This window comes from Leiobunum rupestre, chromosome 8 (assembly GCF_980474605.1).
Source record: "Leiobunum rupestre chromosome 8, qqLeiRupe1.1.hap1, whole genome shotgun sequence".
Lineage (NCBI taxonomy): Eukaryota > Metazoa > Arthropoda > Arachnida > Opiliones > Sclerosomatidae > Leiobunum > Leiobunum rupestre.
This window is the reverse complement of record NC_143391.1, coordinates 54,660,273-54,675,065: the sequence shown is the minus strand read 5'-3', so window position 1 is coordinate 54,675,065 and position 14,793 is coordinate 54,660,273. Positions and strand designations below refer to the sequence as shown.

General features: G+C 37.8%; 1 protein-coding gene and 2 long non-coding RNA genes across 3 annotated transcripts in view; 2 read left to right on the top strand and 1 right to left on the bottom strand.

Annotated features, from left to right (window-relative positions):
• The window catches only part of LOC149933709 (uncharacterized), a 586,576-nt gene that overhangs the window by 80,544 nt on the left and 491,239 nt on the right, over window positions 1–14,793 (bottom strand). The window lies entirely within an intron of this gene.
• LOC149933717 (uncharacterized) lies at window positions 2,908–4,432 on the top strand. Its single transcript, XM_090156467.1, has 2 exons — window positions 2,908–3,045; window positions 3,508–4,432. Exon 2 carries the CDS (start codon window positions 3,584–3,586, stop codon window positions 4,430–4,432), a length of 849 nt encoding a protein of 282 aa, XP_090012593.1. The 5' UTR covers window positions 2,908–3,045; window positions 3,508–3,583.
• LOC149933716 (uncharacterized) lies at window positions 13,839–14,412 on the top strand. The gene is made up of 3 exons (XR_016473277.1): window positions 13,839–14,037; window positions 14,150–14,252; window positions 14,337–14,412. It is a non-coding gene; the product is annotated as an uncharacterized LOC149933716 (long non-coding RNA).

Genomic DNA, 14,793 nt, shown 5'->3' with positions numbered 1-14,793 from the left:
AGAATGGGACGCCGTCTTAGTAGAAGTAGTGGTCTGGCCGAAAACTTCAATGCTGGCACCGAAGATTTCAGGCGGAACAGGAGGAAAACCAGGCGGCGGACCAAGAGTATCCCGGAAAAAAAACTGATATGTCGTTGATGAAATCAACGTGAAGAGAGTTAGATAAACGACTGATAAAGGGCATAGTGGTGGATAAATAAATAATGACAATAGAAAGACGCCGGCAAAGAACCACGTCACCCAAAATTTTAATCCCTTTCACCACATCAATGACGTTTCCATCCGCTTCATGAAAACTACTAATCTTCCCAAGAAAGGCCGCCGCACTGGGGAAAATCGTCTACTTTTAATTTAACCACAGAGTACCTATCGGGGTTAAACGTTAAATTAGTTTTTAGCTAGGTTGGTTCGTTGTTTGGGGGGGAGGTGTTGTTTTTCCCGCCCGCGTTCGACATTGCTCGGTTGTCATCTTTTTCGAACGTGGACGGTATTTTGGTTGTCGGGTAGGAGTTTGTTAGCAAGCATTTGATGTTTGGTTCTCTCGCCCCTCGTTTTTTTTCTTTCGTCGTTTTTTTTTCCTTTAATTGTTCATCAAACTTATTGCGAACATTCCTGTTTTATGACAGTCCTTTTTAGCTATTGTAGTTTTTTTCCTCCCCTTGTTGTCGCTTGTCAAGGGCGTATCCAGGATTTTATTTCAGGGGGGGTTTTTGAGGGAAAATTTCAAGGGGGGGTGCTGACGGAAGTTTCACTGATTTCTATTAAGCACCCCCCCCCCCTTAAATACGCCCTTGTCGCTTGTTTGTATTTACTTTTTTGTTGTCGCGTGTTAACGTCTCGCGCCTCGCGTCTTAACTATTTTTTTAAACATTTTCAAATCTAGTTGTCGGTTAGTCCTGATTAATTTTTTCGCCTTGAAGGCCTATCGGCCGAAGTACCACACCTTTTCCCCCATTAAAGATAAGTTTTCTCCCCCACGTCTTTGGTCTCATTACTTGTTCGCGTTTTTACTGTAATTGATCATTACCCTTTTAATATTAAAATAATTTATATTTCAATCATTGACGTTAATTCCAATAAAATTATATTTATTTCAATCACATTTCGTTAGTCAAATTTTATAAAATTGAAATAAAATTAATTTAAATTAAAAAAGCGGTATTTTTAGATAACACTGCCTTTTTGGGTTATTATTAATAGTAAACAAAGTTTTTAGTGGGTTAGATAATTTTTTCCGTAATGCTATTAAAGATTTTAAATCACAATGCAGTGTTTCGAAATCGACTTTTTGGGACAAAATTAAATATGAATAAAATATATTAAATGTGTATATATTTTTGATCAGATTCATTAGCTCTATACGAATATATATTTTATATTCTTGTAACTGCCACCAGAGGGCCGAACGTTCCCTTCTTGGAATTTCGGTAAATTACTTTTTTCATTGAATGTATAGACTTAAGTTGAACGTAAATTTAAAATTTCAATAAATTTGGTTGAACAGAAGCTCTGTAATAAGCACTCAAAGGTACAATTTTAACCAAAATAAGACTTTTTCAAAAGGCGATTTTCCAAAATATCGCAAGTTGTAGCAATACTTTGCAACGCTGTCTTGTAGAGTAGTTACCTGCAAAAAACTAGAATGCGACAGTGATCCATCTTCAAAAGATATATAAACATTTATCAAAAGAATTAGATTTGCTTGTAAACGCCATTTTATACTGTCTCTGCTCATCTTGTTCTTTACTGTCTACTATACTATACTACAGTCGAGAAACTTCTATTTGGTCCTACTGCTAGAAGAATTTATTATTTGTTTCATTAGTTTCCACGCACGCCACGGATTTCAATCGGTTGTCGTGTAACAATGAGATTAAAGAATGTGTCAATATTGAGATACAGCGGGTACGTGACGGAAAAAAGAGAGCGAGTGTGAATTAAGACAAAACATACTACAGCATTATTTAGCTATTTAAAAAACGCCCCCTTACTTAAATTTAATTTTTTAATCATCCAAAATCACCGCGATTGCGACATTATCTTGTAAATAACGGGCCTAACAAAACAATTTCGAAGAAAACAGCAAAAAAAGCTCGCTAAAGTGTTAGTTTGGTCTCATTTAGTTTTTTCCTTCGATGTTCCGCCTACACCTAAACCTCAAAGGTAAAGTTTTCTAACATTATATTGGAATCCGAGGCGTGCGTGAAACCTAATGAAACTAATAATAAATTCTACTAGCAGTAGGACAAAATAGAAGTTTATGCACTGTAGTATAGTTTATAGTGGATAGTATACAAACAAGAGGAGCAGAGACAGTATAAAATAGAGTTTACAAACAAATTTAATTCTTTTGATAAATGTTTATATATCTTTTGAAGTTCGATCGCTGTCGCATTCTAGTTTTTTGCAGGTTATTCTACGGAAACTACTCTACAAGACAGCGTTTCAAAGTATTGCTACAACTTGCGATATTTTGGAAAATCGCCTTTGGAAAAAGCCTTATTTTGGTTAAAATTGTACCTTTGAGTGCTTATTACAGAGCTTCTGTTCAACCAAATTTATTGAAATTTTAAATTTACGTTCAACTTAACTCTATACATTCAATGAAAAAAGTAATTTACCGAAATTCCGAAAGGGGAACGTTCGGCCCTCTGGTGGCAGTTACAAGAATATAAAATATATATTCGTATAGAGCTAATGAATCTGATCAAAAATATATACACCTTTAATTTATTTTATTCATATTTAATTTTGTCCCAAAAAAGTCGATTTTGAAACACTGTGTAATGTTTTATGCCGTAGTTACGGCCATAGCTTAATTCTGTTTCGTCAGGTACTCCACCGCACCGCCAATATTATCTTTTCCGAGTTTAAGAATTCTGGCAGATTGACCTAAGCACATTGACGTCCGCAGTTAGGTGCTAGTCGCGAAAATAACGCAGCCGAGAGTCTCATCGGTTTGGTCTATAGAGGAAAAACTCTGAAGTAATATGTAATATTCCATATAATGTTTTGATTTTTAAGTTTACTTTCTGCATAACCAAAGTGTGGTTTTATCTCAAAGTATAAAACTACGAATGTTTTTCTTTGATTTTTCATTTTAATGATTTTGTAATTGAAATAATACGGAATACATGAAGACAAACTTCACCTTTAGACTATACTACACCAATCTAACATTGGGCAGGGCTGTTTCATTTAAATTAGCTATTATATTTATGTATTTGTGAAAATGTAATAGTAGCTAGTTAAAAATTTGTCAGTACTAATTATATGTTATTAAGATGATCAATTTAAATTTTAGATACTAATGCACACAAATATATTAAGAGATAAATATTTGTAATTTAATATAATAGAAAAACAAAAAATCGATTGAAATTAATTAAACCTATTTTTTATTTGATTAAAAAATCAAAAAACCGAGCAATGTTGTTGTAGCCCTGGTAAATACATTTATTTGTGCTCCTTTTGTAAAATAAATATTTTTCTGTGTCTCTTTTACAGTGACTTTTTACCGATAGAAAATTGGTGTTAAAGGAAGAAAAAGTTATTGTTTTTCAATCTGTGACATCGATTAGAAATGTCATTTTTGTTGTCTGCCCCAAGTTTGAAGAAGATGGCTTCGGTCAAAGTTTGCGGCAGTTTATGGATGACTGAAATAGCAATCCGTGATATTCTAGGCTGCCAAGATGACAATGATGTGTGCGACGAGTACGACGAAAGGATTGCTGTAATTGAAGTTAAACTTATTAAGAATTTGTCAATTCTCGGACTACCCGACGATTTGAAGAAAGAATTGCAGCCTGTCATCCAGGAGATGGGCAGAAATTTCTTTGAATTCAAACACAGATTCGCATCCCTATGGCACAACGAAGACCACGAATTTTATTTCCATTTCTTAAGCCAAGTTCGTTGGCGTAATAGGGGAGATGTGGACACATTCGCGACAACGAAGCGGCATTTGCAAGAAAATGGAGCTCTGAGACGAGAACCAGACACAGTTAGCGTTTTCCATTGGGTCACCTTAGTTGGTCATCCCAATGAAATAAAGTCGGAGTTCAGTCGTAACAGGGAACAGCTGTACGCAGCTCTCAAGTCTACGGCCTGCGCCCATTTTTGGATGCTCTACGTTGACCGCAGTCTACCCGCCTTAGAGACGTCAAATACGGGACATGTCGCGACTGAAAAAGAGATTTTCGAATCCCAATTCCAAATCAGCTCACAGCAAGGAATTGACTTCGCATTTTCTTTGTTAACAAAGTCGGAAAAACTGGTCCATTTAAACGAAATAGTTGAAAATCAATTATTTAAACTGACGTATAGTCAGATTTCTCCATCAGCATGGGCTAATCATATTTTGCAGATTGATTCGTCACAAGAACTAGAAGACTTTTATCGCAAATACGGATACGCTCTGCTAGTACTGTAATATATTTGGAATGTGTTAGTTTAAAATTATAAGAAATGAATATAAAGAGAATGTAATATCGGATAGCGCGTGATTTCGAATGATTTGTAAACGCGTGAAGTGAGGTTTTGAAAAAATTAAGAGTCAGTTGAGTTTTGAATTTTAGAGAGAGAGTTGACGTGCAAGGAATTAAGTTAATAAATAAAAGAGTTATCAGCAATTTAGCTTGTGTGTTACCCACTTATTTTACATTGGTGGCAGAAGTGGGATTCCTCATTTATTCGTGAGTTTAAAAATACGACTTTTCCCCCGTTAAAAAAAATGCCACGTCGAGTTGAGCCACCACACGCCTTACATCTGGCGAACGTAAACGCTGCCCCGGAAAAGTACAATGGAGAAGGAGATTTTGGAGTATGGATGAAGTATTTTGAAGTATGTGCAGCGGCGAACGAATGGGATGACGCGAGGAAATGCAGAGCTTTACCTACGTTCTTATACGGTCGAGCGTTTAATATCTACGACAATTTAACACCGCAACAGAAGAGTATGTATGCCTTATTGGTTCAAACTTTGATGGATGCCTTTTTACAACCTGAACGACAAAGACTACACGTAATGGGATTCCGAGCCAGATTCCAGCAACCGAACGAGCATTTAGATGATTTCTGTCAGGACCTTCGAAGACTCGTTGAGAGAGCCATGCCTGGATTGAACCCTAACGCGTATGAAATTTTGGTTTTTGAACAGTTTCTATACGGTCTGCAATCTAACCTACAAGATGGGGTACACCAAGCAAACCCTAATGATCTCGCTGAGGCGTTGTCGGTGGCAAAACGTCTGCAGGCTTTTCAAGAAATGAAGCGAAATGATCCACGTTACCGTCGACCAGAGACGCTTCAGGGTGTAGGTGAAAATTTACCGGATGACCCGTCTACGTTTTCGACAAACAGAGATTTCAACTCCTTGCAAGCTACCGTTTCTCAACTTGCCAGTGAAGTCGCTGCCTTGCGCCTTGAACGATATCATCAACCGGCGAACGCGCTTCACGATTTGTATCGTCCGAACAACCCACCTCAATACAGTTCCGCCAGTTACAACGGTAATCCATACTACCCCTCTCGATACAACGCGCCTCGTAACGCTGCACCTGGGTACTATTTTTCGCGTTATGGATCCCCGAGGAACCGAAGTTCCCGACCCTACCAGCAACGTTACGCTGCACCAAATTACGGCTGGTCTCAGCAGGAAAGCCTGGATTCAAGACCCACATGTTTTTATTGTCAAGAGAAAGGTCACCTCCAAAGAGATTGTTACTATCGCTGGCGAATGGAGGATACCGTTAGAGAAAATCGTAGCGTAAATACTCGAGACCCAATTGAGCATCGTCGTGGAGCTTCAAGTTTTTTCGATCGCAATCAAGAAAATACCGAATCAAAACGTCCAAACCAGGCAATGCAGGTAAAAGGACGTTCTGGAATTACCTATTACTCGATGGTGGAAGTCAACGGAACACCAGTTTCTAGTCTTATAGACAGTGGGTCTTCTATTAGCATCATCAGAGCATCTTTGGCTTGTGACCTTGGAATAAATTCTGAGCTTAGCACCGACGAAAGCGAAACTAAAATCTATTCAGTAACGGGAGAAGTAATAAAGGTTTTGGGCAGTGTTACAATAGAGTACGGTTTCGGAAATATTAAACAGTCGTGGCCCGTCTACATTGCCGAAGGTCTTGTAAATAATTGCGTTATTGGATGTGACCTGCTCGACTTTTTGGAAGTCAAGCTCGATTTTGAGAGAAAGGTACTTCAAATCAGAGATGTTGCGCTTCCATTGATTAAAACTTTGCATTCGGCTGATACGGTTATATGTAGAATAGCGTTAGCTGAGGAAGTGGAAATTCCCGCAAATCATGAAATTGTGGTTAAAGGGATGATAGTCAAGGACAACACCAACTTTCAATTACGCAACTTCGGAACATCGTGCGGTGTGATTGAACCCATTGAAAGTTTCCGTCAAGCGAATACCTTGGACCTAGGAAGGAGTCTTGTCGATACGTCCACGGACTCATTATTCGTCAGACTAATGAATACCGGCTCGGCGCCAGCCAAAATATACAAAGACTGTGTAATTGGAACTTTACACGAAGTGCGAGAGGTTCAAGCTGCGTTGCCGCTGCCCACCCGAGAAATACAAACAACAACCTTTAATTTTGACAATTTTAATCTGGAAAATACTTGTTTACAGCCGCAAGAAACAGAGGACCTACTGAAATTACTCTGTCGTTACGACAATATTTTTTCGAAAAACGAATATGACCTGGGATTTGTGACACACGTCCAACATAAAATCAATACGGGGGAAGCTCAACCTATCAAAAAGCGACAGTATCGCGTTCCAGATTCGCAGAAGGAGATTGTTAACAATCAACTAAATGTAATGTTGGAAAACGGAATAATATCACCGAGTTTCAGTCCTTGGGCTGCGCCTGTAATATTAGTCAAGAAAAAAGACAATTCATGGCGATTTTGCGTGGATTACCGTTCTTTAAACGACGTGACGAAAAAAGACGCATACCCTTTACCTCGAATAAGTGAAACACTGGATTCTCTCTCGGGAGCTATGATTGTTTCTACTTTGGATCTGGCGTCCGGATATTGGCAGATTGGAATGGATCCGAGAGATAAGGAAAAAACGGCATTTGTTACAACGAAAGGTTTATTTGAGTTTAATAAAATGCCCTTTGGACTCTCGAACGCCCCCAGCACGTTTCAAAGACTTATGGAGTGTATTCTACGCGGGCTTCAATGGGAGATTTGTTTGATATATTTGGATGACGTCATAGTGTTCTCGTCTAATTTTGCTGAACATTTGGAACGATTAGAAAAGGTTTTCCTTCGTTTCGAGTCCAACGGTATTAAACTTAAGCCAAGCAAGTGCTTTTTCTGCAAGACCGAAGTCGAATATTTGGGACATATCGTCTCTGGTTCAGGAATAAAACCTAACTTGAAAAATACATCGAAGGTGGCTGATTGGCCTACTCCACGATCAACCAAAGATGTACAATCGTTTCTCGGTCTCTCGTCGTACTACCGAAAGTTTGTCAGAAATTTCGCTTACATCGCTGCACCACTTAACGATTTATTAAAACCGAAAAATGGATTTAAATGGACAATGGAATGCCAGGAAGCGTTTGACATTTTAAAACAACGATTAATTTCACCACCGATCTTAGCGTACCCAGATTTCCAAACTGAGTTTCAAGTTGAAACTGACGCCTCCTGTCGCGGAATTGGTGGAATACTGTCACAAATTCAACACGGACAAGATAGAGTTATCGCTTATGAAAGTCGATCCCTGAACAGAAGTGAAAAAAATTATTCTACGGTCGAAAGAGAAATGTTGGCTGTAATTTATGCTATTGAAAAGTTTCGCCCGTTTCTTTTCGGACGTCATTTTGTCATCATTAGTGACCACAACCCGTTGGTCTGGCTTCGTAACATGAAGGAACCGCGTGGTAAGTTCGCACGTTGGATTCTTAAATTGGAAGAATACGATTATGAAGTCCGTTATCGAAGTGGAAAGAAACACGCTAATGTCGACGCTTTATCGCGTTTGCCCGAAAATTTAAACCAAAAAAAAGACCAAACGTTTTCTGAAACGATCAACGCTACGTTCTGCTGTGCACCAAAAATTACCCTCGGCGAACTTCAGGCACTACAAACAAATGATCCCGACATCAGTAAATTAACTACAAAATTGATAACCGGTGAGAAGCCAACACCTGAAGAGTTGAAAGGAGAAGAAAATCGCCGCTTCTTATATCTGTGGAGAAATTCTGCCGATTTATACCAGGAAAACGGACTGATGCGTAGAAGGAAGCGAGACACTAACCACTCCCAAATTGTAGTACCAGCAAATTTAATTCCGAACCTCTTACACGAATTTCACGACGCTCCCTACTCTGGACATCGCGGAAGAGAGAAGACACAAAACGCCATTCAGAAACAGTTTTGGTGGCCCCTGATGAGCGAAGACATTACTCAATGGTGTAGGGAATGCATAGCATGCGCTCAAACTAAACCTCCCCATCAATACCAGGTGGCACCCATGATAAATATCGAAGTTGGCCGCGCGTTTGAGAAGGTCGGAGTTGATGTTATTGGACCACGTATACCATCGAAACAAGGAAACAAGTACGTTCTAACCGTCTCCGATTATTTCACAAAGTGGCCCGAAGCTTACGCTCTTCCAGACGAAAAAACTGAAACCATTATAACAGCGCTCTTACACTACGTCGCGTCATGGGGAATACCTTTGATAATGATCACAGATCAGGGTAGTAACTTTGATTCTGAAATGTTTAAAAAATTTTGTGAAAAACTGGGCATCCAAAGAAACCGAACGTCGCCTTATCATCCTCAGTCTGATGGATTATCAGAGCGTCAAAACCGAACTTTGGAGGAAAAAATAACCATGTACATCGCCAAGGAACACAACGACTGGGAAGATTGGCTACCATATATATTGATGTCTCTAAGAGGGAGCATTCACAGTTCGACGGGAGTCACCCCGTATAAATTGGCGACAGGCCGAGAAGCGAAGCTTCCACCAGAACTCTTTCTTGAAGTAGAAATGAATAGACCACAATCACCAGCCACGTATTTGAGAAGTATGGAAGAGGAAATGACTCGTGTTCATGAGTTTGTCGCTACTCGAATTAAAAAGAAACAAAACGATCAGAAGAAACAATATGACACTCGCGTCAATTTCACTGCCTATCAACCCGGAGATCGAGTTTGGCTTTACAATCCATATTGTCCACCTGGGCAAAGCGCCAAGTTCCATAAACCATGGGTCGGACCTTATACAGTTAAAGAAATCATCGGGCCCGTTAATTACAGGATCGTGAGAGATTCCGATGACAAGATTAGCGTTGTCCATCACAACAGATTGAAGAAATGCTACGTTTAAACGATGATTCGACGAAAAATACAACTAACGATTTTGAAAATGGACTTAAAAATTATCAAATAAGGAAACCGAATGCACTATGAACTATTCATCGTATTAAAGGAAGAAAACTTTTGACAAAATTTAAGAAATGCATCGGTATTTGTTTTGTGTGTTTTGAAATGTATAAAAAAAAAACCAAACACGAGGACGTGTTTATTTCTGTTGGGGGGAGGTATGTAATATATTTGGAATGTGTTAGTTTAAAATTATAAGAAATGAATATAAAGAGAATGTAATATCGGATAGCGCGTGATTTCGAATGATTTGTAAACGCGTGAAGTGAGGTTTTGAAAAAATTAAGAGTCAGTTGAGTTTTGAATTTTAGAGAGAGAGTTGACGTGCAAGGAATTAAGTTAATAAATAAAAGAGTTATCAGCAATTTAGCTTGTGTGTTACCCACTTATTTTACAGTACTTATCGTGCGATTATTCACTTACCGCGATCTCTTCAAGGCGGCACTTCCTGAAGTAGTTGACTTTCTCTCAGTGGAACAGTTCAGCGTCGTTGCGAATAGGCTCGCGTACAGCGTTTCGGATTCGGTTCGTCCGTACGACAAAACTTGCGGCGACCTCTTCTTGTTGTTCTGGAACACTGCGTCGAACCATCTTCGTGCCCAATATGTCGAAAGGAATCAGAAAGATTTGTCCACGTTGTTGGAACTTCTGTCTCGAGAGTTGATGGCCAATGTCCGACCAAGATGTTTCTTCTTGGTTATACGCGAAGTTGAAAGGCTCAATATTTTGGGCTCTTTCTTGCAGTCCGATAATGGGTTAAGTTTGTGCACTCATCTAATTGACCGACGATATATCCAATGTCTTAAGCGTTTACGTTCGCATATCGGATCAATAGCCGAAATTGCTCAGAAACTCGAGAAGGTCATGAAGAAAACCGGTATTGACCTTTTCGAACTTTACCATTGGATACACGGTGACTATTAACATTTTGTTACCAAATCTGTTTTTGATCCTCTTATTTTGTAAAATTTTATTTCATTCGTACTTTGAAAAAGAGTAGATTAAAAAACAGATTTCCATATTTAACTCTTCTCAACTTGAAATTAGTTTTACCTGCGACCCTTACGCCCCTACCGAAGGCGGATATTTTTAGGCTTCCGCTGGAAATGTAGTCCGCTAGATAAAGTAAATTAAATTAAGCTAATTATATTTTTACCTCTCCGAGGGGACTTTGTCCCCTCGGAGGGGTTATACAACGACCGTGTCTGTCTGTGGGTCTGTGGGTGGGTCTGTCGGTGGGTCTGTGGGTCTGTCAGGCCTGCGAACGCGTTCGCATTTTCGGTGCAAAGTGTAATCACTGCGTACGCAGTTTCTCAAAGGGTTGGCAAAACCACCGTGTGACGGTGAGCGTGAACGGATGCATTTGCGGTTTGGTTTGGATGGTGTTTTTTCGCTCACCGTCGTGACGGTTTGGTGTATTACGTTTTTGTAATGTTTATGCGTAGGTTGTGAGTGTTGAATTTGTTGTGTTTGTGTTCTGATGGTTGTGCATGTTGAGTCTGTTGTGTTTATATGGGCGTTTTCTCTCCAACTTCTTCTTAATGACTTTGGGACGGACCGAGTGCTGAGTGTAATGCTACCTCTCAACGTCCAATGGCAGGGTTTCCACCAGTTGTACACGGTATTCGTCTTAGTATCAATTTGCGATCGCATCGGGCGGGATTTGAAGCCGAGACCTCCTGATTGACAGGCGGACGTTCAACCACAGAACCACCGACACTTGTTACGCTTTATTGAAAATTAGACCTTCAGCTTTATCGGAAGCGTATTTAATAGTGTACGAAATTTTGGTTTAATTGAAATAGAATTGAAATTGAAATTATTGCATCGAAGAAATTCTAATTTAGCGTTTCTCTATTGATTAAAAACAAATGCGCCACCCAGGTTTCGAACCCAGACCATTCGGCTTGGCAATCGAGCGCTCTACCACAGAACCACCGATAGCTGCTTAGATTCACTGAAATTAAGACACGCATCGTAAGCATAATAGGTAATAAAGTCTTTTTTTATTAATGAATTTATGAAGGCCTAATCTGGTATTTTTTAAAGGTTAAATCTTGTTTTAGCGCAGTCAGCCGAGATTAGAGGGTTAAAGGGTAGACCCTGTGGGTGGTCCACTTTCTTAACGACCTATATATAGTTCTGTTAATTCAAAGGAGATAATTTAACGTTAATTGCTTTAAGAGCTGGCGGTTAGTCAAGTGGCTCTCTGTGCTTTGTTGATGGTAAGGTTTTTGCTTCTTGTAAATACATTTGGTGTGGATATTTGGATATCTACGATTTCTAACGCAGTCAATGATTTCTTGGGTGTGCGAGTCATTATATGATATTGGAAATTGGACGGCATTGGTCTTTTTCATGTGGTATGTGTCACAACGTCAACAGGAAGTGAACGAGTCGTCCACTACCAGATATCTACGGTATCTTCATCAAGGGCGAGTGTTGAAATAAAATGAGCGTTAAAGATGCGGCAAGTATTTCGTAAGCGAGTAATTCCAAAAAGCCTCTGTAGATATTTCTTTCATTAAAATTTGCTTCGTATTATATTTAACTGATAAACTTGTTCTGTAAAAGGGTTTAATTCAATTGTGCATTGTTATAGTACGTCTAACTTACTGTTGTAACTACTTAACTTATGATATTCTGAATAAATTAAAATTGGTCGTTTCGTCTCAATTATTTTAATTATAATTAAAATTTTATACCGGGCGGGATAGAAATGGGTTAATATTTTTAACAAATAACTCTAAATTGCGGAGATATATCTTTAAGGGTTATCTAGAGAAATTAATACCACTAGGGACAATTCTTCCGAGGAGAGGTATATTTTGGCTTGCCAACTTGTTTAATGAAATATTTATCTTCATATTATTTCGAACCTAATTGAAATTTTAAGTAACGCATCAAAATGTTAATTATTTTTACATGGGTAGAATGACTGTTGAGACGTTTAGAGGCATTTGGTTGTAATTTATCTCTGGCACAAGAGAGGAAAGAAGAAACCGACACAGTTATGTGCTTCAATCGAGTTGAAGAAACATCAAAATCGTCTCAACTTTGTTTTTCTCTTTAAGTATAAAGAAAGATAATAAAAAACTTCGTACCCCAGATTCGAATTCTGAGAGCTTTCTAGTTGACGGTTTTGTAACGAAGCGTTAACTCATTTTCGGCAAGTGACCCCCGAAAAATTGGCCTCCATCAATCGCTGTTTTGTCCTATCACCAGTTTTTGCTTTAACAGCGTGTCATAAAAGTTGGCTGTGGTCTCCTCTATAGTGTTGGTAAGTTTGGTAACTATATCTAGGGTACGAGGTTTATATTGTCTTTGATATAAATATATGCATTCATAGTTAACTAAAACAGATTTAAGATACATAAATATTTGGACGTCGAGGGGTCGGACACTTGCCATTATTTTGTACGGGATTTCGGGATTTCATAGAGATTTTGGCGATTTTATCATTACTTGTTGAAGTGATTTTGGGATTTCAATGTTAATTTACCATAGAGAGAGTTAAAAGATTTTGCGATTTTAGACAAAGTGTACGGGATTTTGGTAAATGTCCGACCCCTCGTTGGACGTATTTATCTCGACTATTGCCATTCACCATAACATCCACTTCTACGTAAAATATACATGGGTATGGCTTATTTTTTATTTAAAATTATTTAATATTTTGTTATAAATGAGCCTTTAAATGCTGTTACAATAAACCAAAACAAAAATCAAACATGGGTAAGTAGATTTTCCGGTTTTTACAACTTATAAAGCGAAATATGGGTTAATAACACAAAAACTGTAATGATCGTGCTAAAAATTGGACACATAATATATATTATGAGTTGTAAAAATTATGAACTACCGCAAGTTAGCGTTGAGAATAATTTAAGCCAAGCCAGACTGTTGCGCTATCTACCACTAGTCTTGCGTGAGACGGTGAGATGAGGATAAGAAGACGTAATTTAAAGAAATATATATTTTCTTAAAAGATAGAAGTCGCCACCAACTAATGATAACTGTTATGTTTCTAAAATGAATTCAAGAAAGTGTTTCTCAATATGAAAACAGAGATATCTACTTTTGTCGAAAAATTATGTGCTATGGTATAATGTAAATTTGACCGAAAATGAGCCAGCCATTTAGTGGACTCTTGTGGTTAATAAAAAAAATTAGTGTTTCTCAAGATCCCAGCCACAGCAGATATAAATTGTGGCTCTAGAAGTACTATATTCCCAACTTCATGTATATACATTATTATTAGGTAGTTTATGGGTTGTGAAATTTATGAACTTTTAGTTTTCAAAACAACGACAAAGCTTTCGCAGAAATAGTCGTTTAAATTTTATTTACCTTGTTGTACGCCTTTGACGTGGTGACATTTCCCAAGTTTACAAGAGTGCTTATTTTTAATTTTGGATATTTAATTTTTTATTAAAAAAGTCAAGAACAAGCAAGGGTACAATTGTATAAGACGTATTTTTAAAAAGGTGATGATTGTGAAAATAAGTTGGTAGATCTTAGGATAGGCCTCTTCGAGTTGGCCTTTTCTATGTTAAGCAGGATACATGAAGCGAAATATGTGTTTGGACCTATTTAAGAGTAATATGTGGTATTAATATTATTTCTAGGTGTTCTCGTGGGAATGCCAAATTTATATTTTTCATTTGTATACCTTTCTCATTTTTAAGTACTGGCGAACATTATTTTTCAGAAATAATCTACGTACTTCTGTCTTTATAAGTTTTAACCGCCGGTACTCTACGGGAAGGAGGAAAGACTGAATTTCTACTCATTAGTCATTACACCAATATTCAGTTAGTATTGACTTGGTACTAAGTTTGAATAATACCATTTTCATTCAATGTTTAGAGATTATCATTTTATTTTTATACCTGTAGTTATTCATCCTATTCACTTTCTTGAAGATTGTGGTTTTAACTAATCAGGAATGCAAAATCTGACTTTATATCCTGATGCTGCCTTTTAAATCTTATGATTTAACTTGGAAAGAGTTTGGTTAGGTAGGAATGAAATAGTCATTAGTTTTTTTTTTATTTTAAAACTGATTATAAATTTGCCTTAGCCCTCAAGATCTTTTATCATCAAATCTAAATGTTTGTTTTAAAATTTATGCATAACCACGCCATTTTCATAATGTTCATTATAAAATTTTAGAAAGAGGGTATTTACACCCAAAAATATTCAAAATAGGCTACGCATGTGTAAGAGTTGTTTTGGTCGGTTTTCTGGGCATCTAGCAATTTGGGCCAAAATAATGTCTCAGTGCTGTCAGTTAAAATTTGTATTTAATTTTTAAATTATCATCTACTTAGATGATTTCACAGTACTAGCCAA